This window comes from Echinops telfairi, unplaced genomic scaffold, assembly GCF_000313985.2.
Source record: "Echinops telfairi isolate 266 unplaced genomic scaffold, ASM31398v2 ScPeMD7_1;HRSCAF=3_0, whole genome shotgun sequence".
NCBI classification, from domain to species: domain Eukaryota; kingdom Metazoa; phylum Chordata; class Mammalia; order Afrosoricida; family Tenrecidae; genus Echinops; species Echinops telfairi.
Genome location: NW_022103896.1, coordinates 29,789,930 through 29,804,509, shown reverse-complemented (window position 1 = coordinate 29,804,509; position 14,580 = coordinate 29,789,930). Strand labels below are relative to the sequence as shown.

At 39.5% G+C, this 14,580-nt stretch overlaps 1 protein-coding gene across 1 annotated transcript in view; it reads left to right on the top strand.

Annotated features, from left to right (window-relative positions):
* Positions 1 to 14,580, top strand: part of PKHD1L1 (PKHD1 like 1) — a 182,255-nt gene that overhangs the window by 74,992 nt on the left and 92,683 nt on the right. The window contains 9 exon segments of the mRNA XM_045287100.1: positions 1,889 to 2,031; positions 2,354 to 2,458; positions 3,706 to 3,894; positions 4,752 to 4,922; positions 5,470 to 5,696; positions 7,857 to 8,841; positions 9,832 to 10,080; positions 10,793 to 10,942; positions 13,684 to 13,858. Coding sequence (XP_045143035.1) covers positions 1,889 to 2,031; positions 2,354 to 2,458; positions 3,706 to 3,894; positions 4,752 to 4,922; positions 5,470 to 5,696; positions 7,857 to 8,841; positions 9,832 to 10,080; positions 10,793 to 10,942; positions 13,684 to 13,858 — 2,394 coding nt within the window.

Genomic DNA, 14,580 nt, shown 5'->3' with positions numbered 1-14,580 from the left:
CCCCTTACAGAAGGATCGCAGGGAGGAGACGAGCCAGTCAGTGTGCAATGTAGCAACGATGAAACATACAACTTTCCTCTAGTTCCTAAATGCTTCTTCCTACCGCACTTCTACCTTACAAATCTGGCTAGACCAGAGGATATACACTGGTACAGATAGGAACTGGAAACACAGGGGATCTAGGGCAGATGATCCCTTCAGGGCCAGTGGTGTGAGTGGTGATACTGGGGGGGTAGGGTGAGGGTGGGTTGGAAAGTGGGAACCGATTACAAGGATCTATATGTGACCTCCTCCCTGGGGGACAGACAACAGAGAAGTGGGTAAAGGAAGACATCGGACAGTGTAAGATATGACAAAATAATAATTTATAAATTATCAAGGGTTCATGAGGGAGGGGGGAACAGGGAGGGAGGGGAAAAATGAGGAGTTGATGCCAGGGGCTTAGGTGGAGAGCAAATGTTTTGAGAATGATGAGGGCAATGAATGTAAAAATGTGCTTTACACAATTGATGTATGTATGGATTGTGATAAGAATTGTATGGGCCCCTAATAAAATGATTTAAAAACCAAGAAAAGAAAATAGTTATCAAGCAGATACTCTGGGGCAGGCACTTGCTCCGGACTAATGCACAGTGGTGAACAAGAAGGGTACTGCCTTTGCTCTACCTGTGTTCACAACTTGGGTGGGGAGACAAACTTTAAACAAAAGACAAGCAATATTTTAGCTGTAAAAGTGAGAAATACTATAAATTAAGGGGTACCAGATGATGTGAGACTATATAATAGAAACCTAAACCTGTAGAGTATTTTCTTCCCAGCACTTGTTCCTTAACTGATGAAATTTTAGTTCTCAAATGAGAAAGTTACTGATTGGAATTTTTAAAACGGAAGTAGATTTAGGCATTAAAAATGCAAGCCAAGCTGATATTCCTGAATCAGGAGAGCTATGGTCCTGAAACCGTATGAACAGTGAAGAAGGACGAGCAGCAGTACACACAAACCTCAGAACGGTGGCCTCTCTTACCTTCAGAGGGGGAGCTGAGGTGGGACCAAACAGGTATTCTCTGTTCTGTGGAGTGAGGAAAATGGTCAGGCTGATCCTGAGCACCATTAAGCATATGGCGGCATTTGTGCAAATGTGCTTGACACATTGGAGGAATGTATGGATTGTGATAGAGATGTAAGACCCCTCAATAAAAGTACTATTTATATATACATTTGGGTGGAGATTAGAGAGATATAAATCCCATTGTACTGGGGAATTAAATAAATGTTCATAGAAAGCCTCATTTGAGTTGCTCTATTGCTCTCTATTCTTGGTGGCATCTGGGAGAAATGCTTCCGAGAAGGTGTACTGTCAATAACAAAGCAAATACATTAAAAACTATCTTACTGAAATAGTGGGACGGGAGTCTGAGTAAGTGTCCAATAAAGATAAGCATCATAGATTAATTGCATAGGATCTTTTATTACTTTTATAAATGTGTGGAATTACATTGCTCTTGTTTTTTAATAGTGCTGTCTTTATGTTCTACTCTAATGAATATATAAAATATTTGAAAGGATTTCATGTATTTTTATAAACTCAGTTCTCATAAGCATATTTTCTCATAATATTTTTAAATCTTCCATTTCAAATTCTTCTGCCTGGGGATTTTTGGAAGTTGAAATTTCATAGTTAGGGAAAAGCAGTGATACATAAACCATTAAATGAAATAGGGGCCATGATAATTATCTGATTATCTAGTTTAAAAAATTAATGTCTGATTAAATATTCCATTACTGCCTCCTCCTAAAGAATGTGTATCCTTCTAAGACTTGAACAATATGAACCTTTCGAAAGTGCAATGAAACAGCCTCTCTTCCCCACGCCCCAACTCTCTTTCAGAGATAAGTTACAAGCCTCTATACAGTATATTTTGGAAGTGACCAACATGTCTCCACGGAGAGGGTCCTTATATGGTGGAACTGAAATCACTGTAACGGGTTTTGGATTCAGCACAACATCAGCTGAGAACACTGTGCATTTAGGTAAGAGTTTCATTCTCACTGAAAAGCTGTGCTATCATTTTGCTTGGCTCAGATAAGGTGCATTGTGGGAGATTATACAAATACTGTCTGTCATAGAAACTTTATTTTTCTTTCAATGTATGTTTATTGAACACCTGGGAGGGAGAAAGAGGGTCATTTCTATTCTGAAAATAAACAATACTTAAGTATAATTATTATCAGACAAATTAGAAAAGACAGAAATTGTCTCTAGACTTGGGTTTATTAATCACCAACTTAATGACTCATTGTATAAACATGAAAATGTTTCAGGAAATATTATTTTAATCTTTATTCTTTCTAGGTGCCTTTCCTTGCAATGTGATCTCATCTTCAGACAATGTCATAAAATGTGTTCTTCATTCAACAATGAATGTGTTCAGGGTCACTAACAATGGAGAAGATTCAGGTATCACTTCATATTTATGTTTTACATAAGGAGGTGATTTTTTGTATCTTGCTCTTCAAAGTCAATTGTTTGAAGAATATGCATTTCTTTTTTTTACACCATGGGTCAAGGGTATTTTGTTTTTTTTGTGGGGAGAAGGAGAGGGTCCCCCACAAATCATCACAGGTCCAGTAGGCGCAATTGTACAGCGATAATAAGTAAAGATTATAGTAAAGTCATAGAGAGCATGAGAGGTAGAGGAGAGATTGGAATAGTGGAGTCAGACACATTTCATAGTAGCATGCTCACCTCAGCCCCGCTTGGTGGTCCTCGTGGGGGGAACCCGGCCACGAGAGCAGGAAAGAGCCCCGGGGACTGAGGACCCAGGAGAGCCTCCACTTTATTGCTAACCAAGGGTTATATCGCATAAGGGGGACATGATTACAGGTAACCACATGTCACAGGAAGGGGCAGTACAATAGGTATACACATTGTAGGAAGGGGATCGATGATAGGCATTAAGTGTAATAGGAAGGGATGAGCTAGGGCTGTGCCCATAGGAATGGCAAGGTCTAGGGGTATACATGTGACAAGATGGGCGGACCCTATATTCATGATGGCAGCCTAACCTTGGTCATCCTTGGGCGGGTTTGACCGCTCTGGTGTCTCCTACAAGGAAACAGACAACTACTATCCTTATCAGAAGAGAGTGGGCCCTACTTGTTGTGGGACAAACAGTGGTGTCTGCTTGCTCTAGATGGCTACTCTTGATGACCTCCAAGTGTACAGTCATTCACAAGCAGCTAAGTTTGGCATATATTTGGGGAAGACAACTTGGGAGAAATCCTTCTGTTTCCCATAGTTTTTACATAGGTGATCACACGGAGAGTGACTCTGTGGAAGGCTAGATGCGCTTTCCAAGTTCAGGAATGGTCATTGGACTTAGTGTACTAGTGTAGTCTGTAGTTGCTTAGCAGTCAGGGTGCTTCTGAGTGAACGTTAAATTGAAAGTATCTAGATTTTGCATGCCTGTACGGGAAGAAATCCAAACATCAGCTCTCAAAAATTTATGTTATATGTTTAAAGGGTCCCATTATCTTATTTTTTATTCTTTTATTGCTAAGTATTAAAACTGCACACACAGCAAAGTTTTATAAAGTTAATTAGCAGTTGTTTTCCCGGACGTTGGTAAAAGAACAATATGTTTTCAAGTTAATGACTGAGACATTTCTCATTTGTTAAAAATGTGACTCAAACCTTGCTTTCAGAGCATGGATCAGGCTACGCGTGGTCTCCATCTGTGTTAAATGTATCCATGGGCGACACAGTGGTATGGCACTGGCAAGCACATCCGTTTCTTCGGGGGATAGGGTATAGAGTTTTCTCTGTCTCCAGTCCTGGACGTGTAATTTATGATGGCAAAGGATTTACAAGTGGAAAGCAAAAATCTGCAACTGGTATGTTTCCATGTTGTTGAAATTCATATCATATCTCTTTTTCCAAGATCTAATTAAAAAAATTTTTTGTTTAGATTCAAAATAATTTCACATAAATTGTATAAATGAGGGCTCTTCAAAAAGTTTGTGGAAAGATTCTATTATCTTTTAATTCCATATTTCACAAAGTTTTTGAAGTTCTCTCATATGTCTATGTGTATAATAACATTTATGTATATATCATTTAAGTGTGTTTGTAATATATGCCTACAGCAGAGTATGTAATGTATAATGCTATAATGAAACTTTATAAATGATCATTAGCAATGGAATTTAAACACATTAGAATTTTGATATTAGAAATACCTTTATTGATGCTGCAAAAATAAATCAGAAAAAATATGGAAAGAAGTAAAAACAAAATAAATACAAATGTTTTTTATCCTACCAATTTGATATTAAATCATTAACTTTTGTGCTTTGAAATCAGCTTAAGAAGCAGTACTTCTGTCGAAGACCTCAGTGTGTCTTATAGACAGATTGTTTTATAGCAGTATCAAATTCTCACTTGAAATTTATGTATTGTTTGCTTCATATCCCATGTGAGTTTTTCTCTAAATTTTGGTAAGTTATGCCAGTCTTGATCTGATTTTCTACAAAATTAATGCTGGGTCTTGTCTTCCTGGAACATAATTTCATTATCCAAGATAGCTCTTTTATAGCCTTTCTCCTTCCTGCTGAAATATCACACTCATGAAAAATAAGAAACCCAGCATTTAAACGTGCATTTAAATGATCCTTTCAGAATTTTTTTTGCACGCTTTTCAAAGCCTCATTAATTGCTTGTATTTATTATGTACAATCTTATTTTATGACAGGTTCATTTTCTTACCAATTCGCATCACCTGGAATTTATTATTATAGCAGTGGGTATGTTGATGAGGATCACTCTATTTTTCTCCAAGGAGTCATTAATGTTTCACCAGCTGAAACCAGGCACATTCCCTTGCACCTGTTTGTGGGTGGCACTGAAGCCACATATGCTCCGGGTAAGATGGCCAGAGATGGAAGCGCCGATACTGAGTCCACCCAGGACTTAGGAGATGCTTTAGAATAGAAGTTCAGAGGATGGAGGCCACATGACCCTTAAAATGACCTTGAATAAGTCTTGGCTGCTCAGAGGTTGGATCTTCTTCTATGAAATAAAGGTCATGTTAAGGGCATCCTGCCAGTCTCTGAGAATCCTTATATATGTCCAATGAGATGCCATCTGAGAGAGCTCTGGCCCTCTGAGCATGCCCCACAGTTACTATGTGAAAATGTGAGGTGATGTTATTGATTCTTGTCCAGCTCCCCTGAAACAAGGACCTGAGACAAATGAACTGAAACATTAGGTTTAGATTTCTTACCCCCTCTTTACTGTACCAGCTCTGCTCATGTCTTTAGGATCTTTGTATTGTCTAGTGCGCATCTTGTCATGTAATTTTTTAAAATAGAATTTAAGGTACCAGCATCAAAATAATGAGAAAATCAATCTGAAAACTGCTCTTATTTTAGAAGGCACCCGTGACTTACAGGCAATTCTTTTGTCTAAAGGAGGAGCTGAGTACGTGCATGGGGGAAGCTCTGTGGCAGGCTGCCTAGCAACGGAACCCCTGGGTAGCCTGAACAACACCGAGGTTAAACATTCAAATAAATTGCTCTTTGAGCTTTCAAGTTGTTTTTCACCTTCTATAAACAGCATTAGTCCTTCCACTGGAACAGTAAATGAATTGATAACCATCACCGGACATGGCTTCAGTAATGTCACCGGTGCTAATAAGGTAAGAATATGTAGGAGGTCTTCATATACTTCTATATCCTCAATAACAGGAAGCTGTTTTAGTCCAAAGCTCACAATTCCATTGTTTTCAACAGCTCAGCTGCTAATTGAAATGGGGATGGTTTGAATCCATCATTGTTCAGCGGGAGAAAGATTGGCAGTGTCTTTCTGGAAGGATTGGCAGCCCAGCCCTATGGAGCAGTTCTGCTCTGTTCTGGAGGGTTGCCTTCAGTTATTGATATATAATTCACATGCCACACAGTTACCCACTTAAAGTATGCGATTCAATAGCTTTCAGTACATTCATAAGAGCTGTCCATCCATCACCACAATCAATTCGAGATCATTTTTCTTGCTGTCAAAAGAAGCCCTTGTACCCCTTTGCTAACATGCCCCATCCTCCCATATGCCTTGTAAAGAATGTTTTCAATGTTCATTTACGGTTTCATATGTGTGTAAAACACAAAACAAAACAAAAATCTGATTGCCAGGAAATCATTCCTAACTCACAGCAAGCTTATAAAGGGTTTCCAAGATTGTAAATCTATGTGGGAGCCGACAGCCTCCTCTTTCTCCGATGGAGCAGCTCGTGGAGTTGAACCACTGATTTGTGGTTAGCAGCTCCATGCCTAACCCACAGCACCAGGCAGGCGCCTTCTAGTATCTATATCAGTATTTACTTTACTTTTATGTCCAAATAATATTCCACTTACGAATATACTCCTTTGTTGATCTCTTTATCAGATCATAGTCATTTGGGTTGTTTATTCATTATGGCTATTATGAGTAATGCTACTGTGAATATTCATGGACAATCTTAATTTGTTTTCAATATGAATCCAAGATGCGCTTTAAACAGTACCCTGAATTAATTTTTAAAAATTCTTTACTATAAATTAGGTGAAGGTTTACCCAAAGCTTTATCGGTTTTACTTTCAACAATTTGTGCAGATTGTATGTCGGTGTATGCTTGGCAATCCCCATACAACTTCCTCCTTTTCTGTTCCCACTCCTCCTTTATTCCTGCATGCAGGCTGAAGGGGTGTGGAAGTGTACCCTTGAAAATAGATGTGTTTTGCAGAGACTATTTGTGTACGCATATGTATACCTGCTAAGGAGCCCTGGTGCTATGGTGGTTACAAGTTGGGCTGTTAATTGTAAGGTCAGCAAGTTGAAGCCACCAACTGCCCCTTGGAAGAAAGATGAGGCTTTCTACTCCTGTAAAGACTTACCATTCCAGAAATTCACAGGGAGAGTGTCACTCTGTCCGATAGAATTGACTTGATGGCAGTTAGTTTGAGTTGTGTGATTTGAAGAAATCCTGATGGCATCGTGGATTATGAACCGAACTGCTAACCACAAGGTCTCAGAAATCCAAAGGCAAAGTTCTACCCTATCCTGTAGAGTCTCTATGAGTCGATGGTAATGTGTTTTATCTATCCGTATGGTCAATATATCCATGAATGTGGTGGAGCGTACAAAGAGCAAAGCTCTGAAGACTTCTTAGTCATAACCAAACATTTTGAGGGAATGAGTCGCTGGGTCTGGGAGATCTGTGGATTTGTGGGACACCAACGTCAACTGACATAGCTCAGAGAGAAAGTGTTCCACATCCTTTTGGCGAGTAGCAATTGGGATTTTAAAAGTTTGTGGGCAGCCATCTCAAGTAGAACCATTGGTCTCTCCCCAGTCAGAGGAAAGAATAAGGATGCAAATAGAAAAACAGAGGCAAACAATTAGTCCAATGGACGAATGGGCCCTGCAAACATCAGTCTTCATGGTCCTCAGGCCTGAAGAGCTAGATGGTGCCTAGCTCAAATGACCAACTTCTCTGAAAAGAGTCACATCTGAAGTTCCTGTATAGAGTGGGGGGGGGGGAGTGAGGGGGATGTGGAGTACAATTAAAAAATCATAAAAAAGAACAGGCTTACTGGTCGGATAGAGATTGGTGGAACCCCCAAGACCATGGCCTTTGACACTGAACTTCCCCGGCCCTGTGTTAAAATAATAATCAAGCACTTAAGAATGAAATGTCTTAATTTTAACAATAAAGTTTTACATGATCAGGTTTTTTGAATGTTGCTTATTGCTAATGTAAAATTTAAGTTCACACGAAGGTGATGCATCAAATTGATTTATTTCCTATTTATTCCACTTCTAGGTTATAATTGGTAGCTACCCTTGTGTTGTAGATGAAAGCAATGAAAATTCTATTATGTGTCATATTGACCCTCAAAACACAATGGATGTTGGTACCAGGGAAATCGTCACATTAACTGTCCACAACCTGGGCACTGCTATCAACACACAGGCCAATGACATTGACAGGCGGTTTGTGCTTCTACCCAACATTGACACGGTATTGCCACCTGCAGGATCAACTACAGGAATGACGAGAGTGACCATAAAGGGCTCTGGATTTGCAGTTTCTGCTGCTGATGTGGATGTCCTCCTGGGGCCTTTCTCCTGTAAAGTTCTGTCCGTGAACTACACAGCCATCGAGTGTGAAACACCAGCTGCCTCTCAAGAGCTGGTGGATGTCAGTCTTCTAATACACGGAGTGCCAGCCCGGTGCGAAGGGGACTGCAGCTTTTCCTATTTAGACGGCCTTACACCTGTCATCACAAGTATCACCCCAAACAGTATCAACCGATCTGCCCAAGTTCTGATCGAAGGAGAAGGCTTTGGGACTGTCTTGGAGGACATTGCTGTTTTTATTGGAGGTCAACGGTTCCCAGCAATAGATGTAAACGAAAGCGCCATCACTGCTCTTGTGACTCCCCTCCCAGCGGGGCTTCATTCGCTCCGTGTGGTGGTGGGCACAAAGGGGTTGGCGCTGGGAAACTGCACGGTCAGCAGCCCTGCGGCAGCCACTGTCACACCCACTTCTGGAAGCACTGGGGGTGGAACTATCTTGGTGATCACCGGAAATGGCTTCTACCCAGGCAAAACCTCTGTCATTGTTGGAGAGAACCCTTGCGACGTGATTTCCGTCCACTCCAGTGAAGTTCACTGCCGCACCCCACCAGGGAAAGCTGCGATGGTGGATGTAAAGATCTTTGTGAATGCAGTCGCTTACCCTCCACTGCCATTCACATACGCCATAGAGGACACTCCATTTCTTAGGGGAATTGTCCCAAGCAGAGGTATTTCACAACCAAATCTCTGTGTTGCTTTGGTAACCTAGTGTCAGTAGTATTTGGTAGTATTGCATTGGAATATTTGTTCATAATTATTAATATGTTTTTGACCACCTATTTAACCCAATTAATTTATGTGATTCAAGTTCTGCATAGTTTCAGTTTTATGCTTATTTTTGCGCTTTCCTTGGGTAAAAACTTTATTCAAATTCCCCATTTCTATTCAGGACCCAACTTTGCAATGACTTGACTTAAAATTCAAAATGAGGAGAAATACATGAATTGTATGAATTGAATTGATAATTTATGTCAAATAATGTTGATACAAAACAAGAAACATTCATCAAAACTCACATATATTTGAAATTATTTGTATTAATTTTATAATTAGAATATTTCATGGAGATAATGAAAAAAAATTGTAAAATAAGATATACTCACTTCTATAATCATGACTCATTTCCTCAGCTCTGAATATTACGATATTCCTTGGACCATTGCACTCTGTTATTCTGTTTCTGGCCCTCTTCATGGTGTTGAAATCTGAAGTAATAAATCCTTGAAAGGCAACCACAGTATAATGAATTAAGATATATGTATGAAGTCTGTCCTTGAATGAGCTGCAACATCAATAAAGTATCAAAGTAAATTTTAAATAGTAATCCTTAACCTCTAAAATAACTCCTTACACACACACACCCAGCTCAGACATTTATACTTAACTTCAGATCTTCCTTTTCCCGCCTCTGTATACTACTATCTTGAGTTAATCATTTACAACCCATAGAGCGGAAGAAAGACAAAAGAATAATAAGCTCTGAGATAAATTTACTTCTAGCTAATATATGAGACTGTTACATGCATGTATTGTTAATATGTATTTACTTTAACACACTAGATATTGTTTGATTTATAAAGTAAATGCATCTTTAAATGTATGTGTAAGTATAAGGGTTTAGATATAGTTATATTCTTGTTTATTTATTTTTCGTTTAGGTCCACCAGGGACAGAAGTTCAAATCACTGGATTTAATTTTGGTATTGACACCCTGGAAGTGTCCGTGATGATCAGTAACCTTCAGTGCCATATAACCATGGTCAATGATAGTGTGTTGCAGTGCATTGTGGGCGAGCACGCAGGGGGCACTTTTCCTGTTTCAATGCACCATAAGACAAAAGGCTTTGCTGTGTCCACGATTGTCTTTGAGTACCCACTTACTATCCAAAATATTCATCCAAGCCAAGGTAGTCACGAATGTCAAGAGCCTGTAAATCTTTTGCCTTATTTAGAAGGGAAAAAAAGTTCTTCAAATACTGTTAACACAGAACACATTTAACAATAGTTTTTATCATGTACAAGTAAATAAGTATGCAAGAGTATCATTCACTCATATTAAAGAATTGAAGTTCAGTGTCATACATATTAGTTTAGTGTCATAAGTGAAGTATTTGTTTAGCATCATATGTCTTTTAGTGCTCTATATTTTTCGAAATTTAGTCCTACCTAACTAGGTTCTGTATGAAGCATCCTAAAAATTACATTTAGACATAAGTGTTATGTAATTACTTCTGGTTAAAAACCTTAGAAAAGTATAACTAGTGTGTCACTTATTTAATGAAATCTTTCTTTTATATTTGACTGTTCTGAAATTCTTTGTGGCATCTCCTTAAATGAAATTTGAATTCTAAATGTAACTTAGATAAACAAATGTGACATTCATAATAGTCAGTTTTAAAATAGTTCAACCAAGAGATTCTATTCTATAAAAACTATATATGTAGTACATGATATATCATAATTCAGCTTTATAATTATTTCATATATAGTATTCTAACTTTTAATTCTAAATTTTTAATGTAATTTCCATTCTGAATTTTAAAATAAGGTTAAGAAAATATGCACACAGAGACTATTTTATGTAATTACTTTGTTTTCTCCTTTATTTGTATTTACTAGGGAGCTTTGGTGGAGGTCAAACTATGACAATAACAGGCACTGGGTTTAATCCGCAAGATTCGGCTATATTCCTCTGTGACACAGAATGTGCAGCTGACAGGCTTAAATCTAATTACACAACCTTATTGTGCAAAATTCCACCTAATCATGGTAAGTGTTCAGAGAAGATACTTGGTCTGTGAGAAAAGACTAATTTTATAAAGATCAAAATCTAGATTTGTTTTTTCAAGCTTCTTTGGAACAACTGAGTCACTTTGTCCTGATTTTAAGTACTTTCTTAAGAACATTGGTTTCTAGGTTTGTCCTTCAAGAGTCATAAAATTTAGGTTCGATTGAATTGCTTATGATTTCACTTTTCAGTTTATCACATAAACTGATGACTCTTAGTTTATTGCATGGCTAATGGATAGCATGTTTTTATCTTGCCAATAATACTAGCTTTTCCTTACAGATTGAATAGCATTAATGGCTAACAGTGTGGATCCTGGTAGCATATTGCCAAGTTTCAAAACCGAGCTTTTTATTACTGGGTAGTTCAACTTCTCTATGCTTCAATAGGAAGAGCACCGGTGGTGCAGTGAGTTACTTATTGGGTTGCTAACCACAAGGTCAGCAGTTCAAAACTATCACCTTCTCTGTGAGTGAAAGATGAGGCTCTCTACATCCACAAAGAGTTACAGTCTCAGAAACCCCCAGGGGCAACTCTACCCTGTTCTATAAGGTCTGTATGAGTCAGCATTGACTCAAGGGCAGTTGTTGTTATTGTTGGTAGGCGTTTTTTTGTGGGTTTTTAAAAATTATTCAATTAAAAAACCTTGGTAGCACTGTGGATTAGGGAGAAAGAGGAAGTTGGCTGCTCCTGTAAAGATTTACAGTCTTAGAAGCCCTATATTGACCCAATTGAGGTAGGTTTGATTTGGATATTTGTTTAGTGGTGCAAAGAGTTATATGCTGCTCTGATAACCAAAAGGTTGGTGGTGGGGGTTGAGCCTACTAGCCACTACATAGGAGAATGATGAAGGAGTCTGCTTGTATAGAGATGTACGTCTTAGAAACCCCATGGAGCAGTTCTACTCTGTCCTCGAGGGTCATTATGAATTGGAATAGACTGAATGGCAGTGGTTTGGGTTTTTAGTTGGTACTTCAATTTCCTTACCTGTAAAAATGAAGATAATCATGTGTGTTAGGCAGTGTCCTCTAGTGAAACAAAACCAGGACATTTATGATTTTATATATATATATATATGGATAGGTTTATACAGCAAGAAGGAATATAACAGCTAATTAGTCCACACAGCAGTACAGAGGTCTCAGTTCAACTCACTTTCGTGGAACAGTTAATATACTGAAAGACCTACAACTCACACGGCCTGCAGGTCCAAGGTCAAGGAAGCAGACAGCTGGAGTCTTCCTTCAGGCAAGACTGGCAGATTCTGCCTACTGGGTCCCCAACAGTCAGTAGCATGGGAGCTTATTGAAGCTGGCCCCATGGGATCTCAAACTCAAGCGATCAACCCACCTCAAGCTCAAGCAATGTGCATGCCAGCAGCATGTCAAAGCAGGTCTCTAAGGAGCCTCAAGCTCTAGCAACAAGATCAACAGGTTGGCTTGGCCTACAGGTAGTGTAGCAGTAGCACACTAGTCCATTCACCAGGGAGAGATGGGATGTCACCCGTATTTATCTTAGTTGCCCTCTAATCAAGCTGCAACCTGATTAAACTCTGCCCACATGTTCCTATTGGCCTAGTTGGCACACTAAACCTTTCACATCATTGTAGCCTGCTTTATGGTATTTTTGCAGGGTTTAGTAAATTAATGTATTTAAGGTGGATGGGATCATATCTGGTACATATAACATGATTTACTATTATTGTTTCATTTGTGCATTTATTTTTATTTAGTGGCTAAGAGCATTGGCTTTGAAAAGTTTATAAAACTCAGTTTTGCCACATCCTGTGTCTCTTTACCTTTAACTCTGCTGTACTTGTCTTTCCCACTCCAATACACCAATCTTGTGATAAGCAGCCGAATGCTTAACACTCAGGGCTAGTAGGGCTCCTTAGTAGAGCTATAATGAACCTTTAAGTCAGTGAGCTGTCATGAAATTCAAACATTTGGTATTCTGCATATTTGATATGTTTGAATTATTGTCTAAAACATACTCTCAGGATGGTTTTCATTCAAAGTAAATATGCTAGGTAAATGAAAGATATGTTTTATGTGCAAACATTTTCAAAACGTTAGTAAGATTTTATGAAACTTTTCTAAATAATTTTACTCTTTTCCTTGACTTTTTAAACACACATTTTGAGTAAAATGTAACCTCTTTATGATTGGGCTTCCTTTTTCCATTTGAACACCAGATTTTGTATTCTGACTGAACATGCAAGAGTTATGTCAGCATTTGTGGACTTTTTTTAGGTTGTCTTTTTAACGCGGGCTGTGTTTCTTGTTTTTAAGATTTTGCACCTATTTCTGTAGTGTGTGTGTGTGTGTGTGTGTGTGTGTGTGTGTGTGTGTGTGTGTGTGTTACCTGGCTTCCAGCTGTCACTCCTGGCTGCCATCAGTGTGTTTACCTCTAACATTTCTTCCTGTTCTAATTTCCTACACTCTATCCCCTCCGCTTGGAAAACTAAACAAGCAGATTTGTAGATTATCTGCCATAATGGATTCCAAGTGAGAGGCTGAGATTTTAACGCTCTGATAATGCAAAGAACTTTGTGATGTTTTCAGCTATTGCCAGAGATCTGTTACTTCAAATATAGTCTGTTTCCCGGGGCCAGTGATTGACGGAAAAGGGAGGTGTGATTGAAAAGTTTCGTGATGATGGAGATGAACGTGGACGTCACCATCAGATTGAAAAACTATTCCATTTGATCCTCTTTTCCTAGCAAGGGTCCTTGAGCAAGCCTGTGAAGTGAGTGTGGCCAACGGGAAGGAGATTTCACTGTCTATGACTCCATTTGTGTACAATGTGTCGCAGACTCCAATCATCATCGGAATCGCTCCCAAGAGAGGCAGTACAGCAGGGGGCACCAGACTGACCGTCCTGGGATCCGGATTCAGGTGCTGTCTTCACATGCACACACGCCAATGCCTATGTCCAGATTCCAGTCACTACTCCTTTCTCTGGGGCCAGATACTGCTGATATGTAGTCATGAATGTGTACCCAGGGCAGGGAGTCACCTTTGGGGTATGTAACAGTCCTAACACTTAATAACGTTTATTGAGTCCTTACTGTGCTAGACAACTTCCAACCAGACACTTGTTGCTTTACCTTATGAGCGTTTCAAATTGCCCTTGAATGGTTAGGAGACTGAAAACGTGGTCAGGTGCTGCTGAGCCTGTTCCAATTCAGAGTGACCCTTGTACCACAGAACGAAGCACCGCCCAGTCCTCTGTCGTCCTCACAGTCTCCTGATGGTTGAGCCCACTGTTGCCGCCACTGTGTCAGTCCATCTTGTCGAGGGTCTTCCTCTGTCGCTTCATTTTACGAAGCGCAAAGCCCTGGTGGTGTAGTGGGCTGAGCTGCTAACCATAAGGTGAATGACTTGAGCTCACCAGCCTCTCTGAGGAAGAAAATATGAGGCTTTCTACTCCTGTAAAGATTCAGTCTCGGAAATGCCAAGGGGGCAGTGCTATTCTGTCCCGTCGGGTGACTATGCGTTGGAGTTGACCGATGGCAGTGAGTGAGTGACAACTTGCTGGCGATGGAGACGAGACGAGTGGGCAGCACCACAAGCACCACAACTTTTAGTCAGTGTCTTATGTTTCCACCATGACTGTT